This window comes from Spea bombifrons, chromosome 13 (assembly GCF_027358695.1).
Source record: "Spea bombifrons isolate aSpeBom1 chromosome 13, aSpeBom1.2.pri, whole genome shotgun sequence".
NCBI classification, from domain to species: Eukaryota; Metazoa; Chordata; class Amphibia; order Anura; family Pelobatidae; genus Spea; species Spea bombifrons.
The window spans coordinates 22,412,558-22,418,461 of record NC_071099.1 but is presented as its reverse complement, the minus strand read 5'-3'; the positions used below and the strand labels follow the sequence as shown (position 1 = coordinate 22,418,461).

General features: G+C 44.9%; 1 protein-coding gene across 2 annotated transcripts; it reads left to right on the top strand.

Annotated features, from left to right (window-relative positions):
• Window positions 1–225: 225 nt before the first annotated feature.
• Window positions 226–5,585, top strand: TEKT3 (tektin 3). 2 transcript variants are annotated; one of them, XM_053454144.1, is made up of 8 exons: window positions 226–345; window positions 647–1,253; window positions 3,535–3,618; window positions 3,929–3,999; window positions 4,195–4,338; window positions 4,431–4,653; window positions 4,854–5,008; window positions 5,219–5,585. In XM_053454144.1, the coding sequence occupies exons 2-8, from the start codon at window positions 675–677 to the stop codon at window positions 5,433–5,435; spliced, it is 1,473 nt and encodes a 490-aa protein (XP_053310119.1). In that variant the 5' UTR covers window positions 226–345; window positions 647–674; the 3' UTR covers window positions 5,436–5,585. The 2 variants fall into 2 exon arrangements, with proteins under 2 accessions (XP_053310119.1, XP_053310118.1); XM_053454143.1 differs by lacking the exon at window positions 226–345 and having other exon boundaries at window positions 605–1,253.
• The last annotated feature ends 319 nt before the right edge of the window (window positions 5,586–5,904 follow it).

The window sequence follows — 5,904 nt, the reverse complement described above, 5'->3', positions numbered from 1 at the left end:
TAAACCGTTAGCATGTTCCGGGCAGGTTTCTGGCCCTGGGTTTGGACGTCGTATATGAATCCTGACCACATATATCCATATGTATGTGCGCATGTATTACAGTCTTCTCTTGTCTACCATTAGACTGTGAATGTTGTAAGGGCAGTAAGTTTGTGTTTGTTTGAGATAAGAGTGTTTATCGTTGCAACAAATTGTCTGTGGTAAGTCTTGGTGAAGCTGCAGAACAAAAGGTCTCGTGGGTCTCAGTATGTGAACCCTGGAGACAGAATAGACTACAGCGAGAGAAGCTCACCTTACCCATTATCAGCGGTTACATAGAGCGGACACGCTTTCCCATGTATAAGTGTAGCTATCACTTAACGGGGAGGACGGCCCTCTTCCAGCCCATTATGTTGTATAGATGCTATACATTAGAAATAAATGGTTGGGGTGGAGGGCATTGCTGCTGAGGCCGTCTCGAATTACAGTTACTTTAAAGGAGTCGGCGCTCTGCTCAATGTGTTTGGCCAGAAACTCCTGTATATCACCTTCCATATCACTGTGGTAACCATCCCAGAACGACTGATTGTCCTTGCAGAGATCCCGCTTATGAAAAGTAAATGTAACTGCATTGAAGTTGATACAATGTTTCTCTCCCTGTAAACAGGAATCTTGTTATATGGTGATCACCGAACATGGAACTGTTAGGCACAACACTAACCGCTACCTATGCTCGACCAAGACCAACACCTACTAATTTTCTGCCGGCCATTTCCACCATGGCTTCAAGTTATAAGAATCGATTCCCTAACTATTCCCTAAGCCATAGCCTGAGTCTTCCTTGGCGGCCAAGCACATATTACAAGGTAGCATCTGCTTCTCCAACGCTGGCTCCACTCTCCAAGAGCTCCCCAGGTTTAGGTCCTGCCCAAATCACCCCCTTCCCATCCAACAGAACAGCTCTTTTCACCAGATATACTCCCGACGACTGGTACAAATCCAATCAGCAAAATTATCGGGAATCCGAGTCTTCCAGGCGCAGTGCGGAGAGGCTAAGACTTGACACCAGTCGGCTGATTCAAGACAAGGAACAGAGGACAAGGAAGATTCAGAACGACACCAGTAAAGATTTGGGGGAACGGGTAAATGACATTGCCTTTTGGAAATCGGAAATCGTTCATGAGATCGACCAGATGATTGGGGAGACTAACGCCCTCTCCGAAGTCAAGAGGAGGCTGGAAAGAGCGTTGGCCGAGACAGAAGGACCACTACAGGTACCCATATATAAGGTCTTTGAGAAGATGTGTCCTGTATCCCATAAAATATATATTACCATTATCCCAAAATATCCACCCTCATGGCATGTCCTCCGTCCTGCAAAGGGTTTTCCAAAAGCAATTCTTCCCTTCTACTACTTTGTAGTTGGCTGAAGCCCAGAGGTGTCTATTTAAAGCATTGACATATCTAATATCCAGAACGGGGGTAACACCAAGTGAGTCCGCGGAGGGACGTCTAGACATTGTTTGGAAAAGCTCGAGTGTAAACAAAAGGAAGCTTTAACATCAGACACAGTTAATCCAATATGTTTTATCTCCGTCTAGAGGTGGGGCCACCAGGTATGAATTACTGCATACAGTTACTTTTGTTAATCCCCAGTAGGTTGGCAGAGGGAACGCAAATGTAACAATAGTCCACCTTCAGCGGGTTGAAATGCAAAGTGTACACCCAGGGCAACTAGCAGACTTTCAGTTCCCAGGAACATTGGTCTTTATATATATATATATATATATCAGATGCATCACCTATAGATCTCCTTATAGGTCTCCTATAGGTACCAAGGCCTTCTGCAAGGTCAAAATGTCTTCATATTTTTTAGAGAAAGAACTATGTTAAATATAACATTTTTCATGAGCTTCTTATATTAAAACTATGCTTTTTCTAATTTCTTCAGTTTATATCATTTTATGATGATATATATATATTTTTTATATGGCCTTGTATCTCAAGTAGATGAATGTCGGGACTTTTATTCACTGTTTAAAGCGCAGCCCTGCTAACGCTCACATGACCAAACCGTTTCCTTAAAGTGACACTCATTCCGATCACATGAGATGACCGAGTTCTGACTCAAGCCACAATTTATGTAATTTTTGTTTTTTTGCCAGACCCAGGCTGTATCTCAGGCAGCAATTGTTTGAAACTTTTCATCTCACACACATTGATATTTTTTTCCCATCTGGATCAAAAATGTTAACTTCTTGGAGATATTCACAGGGCTGAAGTTGGTGAGACAAATGTTTAGTACTACCCCCTTGCAACCCGCAGTTTAGTGAATAAACCCCCACAGTGCTCTCATTCTTGGTAATTCAGATTATGGAGACTCCCTATAAATGGCGACAGACCCTGGTCTGAGATCAGAACGTTAAAGCTAATTGATATTCAGTCTTGGGGTTCTAGGGTTCTAGGTCCTGATATTCTCCTCTTATAGTACCGCGTGCCCTTTAATAAGAAAACAATTATATTATACAACTTCGATCTAAAAGGCTCGGCACAGATCTATAGCGCTAAGGTAACCGGGTTAGTTGTTAAGTACGTGTAATTAATCCCGTACACATTGAGGGCCTTCTCGGACAGCACAATTAGCAGACCCGGTTAATGAACGTTTTGGATGAGCCCAGGAGTATTGGGTTTCATCTCAAACATCTCCGGCCGAATCTGTGCCTTACGCCCGGTAAACAGAGTAGCCAGGATATCGTCTAACACACCCCAGGCAGAGCCGGGAACAATACAGGTTACAGCTCCGGCACCGGTTGCTACAAACACTGGGAGGTCTGGGGATTGCTCGGCGTACCGGCAGCCAGTCGCGTGCGGTTACACTGTAACAATGTGACCCGTTTATATTCTGTAAACGAGGCTGGCGTTACCCGGAATTACCCGTAACTGAGCTGCACACAAAAATAATGTAACAATAATGTCAGATAGGGTTAATTCTGTGTAATCAGACCCCTCCACCCCCCCTTCCTATCTCAATATTATCTATTTCTCATTTTTTTGGCCATAGTCAGAGCTCCTTTCCTTCATACTATCCGTTAACCCCTTTACTCTTCTCTGCCTTACTGTTTTCTCTTATCTCCACTTCATGTTAAACAATGTTACCCTGTGCTTTTATCTCGCTCCATCCTAAAAGGTTCTCTTCTCTCCCCTTCATACTAAACTAAGCCTTTATTTCAACCCGATGTATACTTTGCCCTTTACCGTGGCTTGGTGTCCTTATTTGCCCTCTTCCTTGCTGCCTGGTCTCCGACTGGGGGGGCCAATGATGGTATATTAGATTTGGTAAACTATACGTAGCGCTATGCAACGGGCCAGAGGTCCCTAAACATGTATTTACATGAGGAGATACTCCCACCACTCTCAGCAGTGATTTGCCCTTAAGTCTCGATTCACTTAGCCAGGTGCTCCCATCACTAAGTTCAGCCTCGGAGCAAAACAATGCACCAATTTCTTCTTGCTTTTTCTATAATTTCATGATTTGTTTGCGGGGAATTCTTTCAGGTCGCTCAGGAATGTCTCTATCACCGGGAGAAGAGGATGTCCATAGACCTTGTACACGATGATGTAGAAAAGCAGCTTCTGCAGGTGAGCGGATCTATTCTAAAACTACGGAAAATGTCCTTCAATATCTACTGAGCATTCAACACTGTTGGTGTAAGATAGAATCTGTGTAATTTGTCTTACGAAGTTCCTTTTGGAATCTCTGCAAAAAGCTGACATGGGGCCTTTATAGTTAGAAGATAGATTCCATAGACAACAGGGAGAGCAGTTAAAATGTGGAATCCACAACTGAAGAAGAATTAACTGCTCCTAAGGAAAGGTGGACAATATGTAAGGTAGCATTTTAAATATGCTTGAATCCCATTAATCCTTCTTGCACATCTGCATTGGGCAGGAGGTGGACTGCATCAAGTCCTGCCAAGAAAGGATGAGAAGGCACCTGGAGAAGACAACGGCACAGCTCGCGTAAGGCGTCTTATTTTATTGCTTGTTTTAGCGTGCAAAGACAGAAGATTGGACAAGGCTCTGCAAATCGCAGGCTCTGTGGCCATGTTTTACCACCTCAGGGAGTATAATTACTGTTTTTAGAACCGAATTATCTTCAAGGTCTTGAGTGTCACTTGTTTTCCAGGTTTCCCCAACGAGTTTTCTTTCTTATAGTTCCAACAGAGCAGCCCAGCACGAGCTCGAAAGAGATATAGGTGACAAGCAAATGGCCTACCGCATAGACGACAAGTGTCAGAACCTCAGGAACACCTCGGAAGGCATCGGGTATTACCGAGGCGTGGAGCGTATCGATGCAACGTACGTCAGTCTGTCTCTTAAATCTCCTTGCAACTGTCTGAAAAAAATGAATAAATCCATCGGACCGCCTGACAATCCTCGGTCTCTTCTAGGATCTCAGTCCCGGAGTCGTGGGCAAAGTTTAGCGATGATAACATCCTGAGGTCACAGAGCGAGCGGGCGGCATCAGCCAAGCTCAGAGAGGACGTGGAGAATCTTCTCAATGTGACCTCCAACGAGATGTGGAGTCAGTTCAATGTCGTCAACGTCATGTTCACCAACCGTATCTCCGAGACGGCTGACGCCAAGAACAAGCTGCAGAGTCACCTCGCTAAGGTAAAGAAGTGGCCCAAAGAAGTGGCCGCGTTTAGCAGACATGCCACAGCGCTCAGTTTTGTTGGAGTCAAAAAACAAAAGCTTTTCAATCACTGTGCCCTCTCCATACTGTGAACCAGGCGTAAAGGTGCAAAAGTTAGGTTTTAGTATCCTGCGGAAGTTACGTTATTCATTAACGCTGATAGATTCCTTTTCCGTAGACGCTCCAGGAAATCTTCCAGACAGAGATGACAATCGAAGCCATCAAAAAAGCCATCAAGGATAAAATCGGTCCCATGAAAGTGGCCCAGACACGGCTGGACGAGCGTACCAGACGCCCCAATGTGGAACTGTGCCGGGACATCGCGCAGATTCGGTAAGGTTAGGCGTAATAAGCCCCATTGTGGGTATTGAGAGTTCTCTTTGGGGAGTTAATCACCTTGAGTTGCCCAGTATGACCTTGTGTGACCTTTAGGTTCCAAGGCACGACCTGCTCTACGCTGATGTGTAGTTTCTTTGGGATTCGTAACGTTCCACGTTGACTTCTCCTCCTGTTTTCTTATTTTCTCAAACTACTCCTTCTCAGCCTCGTTCACGAAGTCCAAGAGATAGACGACGCCATTCAGGTCCTGCAGCAACGTCTACGGGAAGCTGAGGACACCCTGCAGATGCTGGTCCATACCAAGGCCAACCTGGAACATGATCTGTCCCTCAAGGCCAACAGCCTTTTCATTGACCAGGAGAAATGTATGGGCATGAGGAAAAGCTTCCCCAGCACACCTCGACTGGTGGGCTACACGTAAACCCCCAACAAATCCAATTGTGTACATTTTTAAAGAAAATATCCCCCCGGTTAGAATCGTTACTCACCTGCTGTGTCGTGTGGTTTTATTAGTGCACAAAACCTAAAATTACATTGAATAAAAAGTGGACGTTTTACGGACTAAGTAAAAGCTTTTCTCATTGAGTGAAATAAATCACGCTGCCTGACTCATAGAAGACATATATCTCGGCCAGTGTTGGTCCCGTTCAGGAGCCATATGCCTGCCCCATGCATGTTTAAATTCTCCCTGTATTGGCCTCTACCACATCTGCTGGGATGCTGTCTCACTTACCTACTACCCTCTCAGTAAAGTAAAACTTCCTTCCGTTCCATCTCAGCCTCCGACCCTCTGGTGTTAGATTCCGGTCTCTTGTTGTAACTTTTCTCCTCCTTTATGTATTTAAATGTCTCTCTCCCACTCCCCCCCCCCTCTCTCTTCTCTCCCCAAG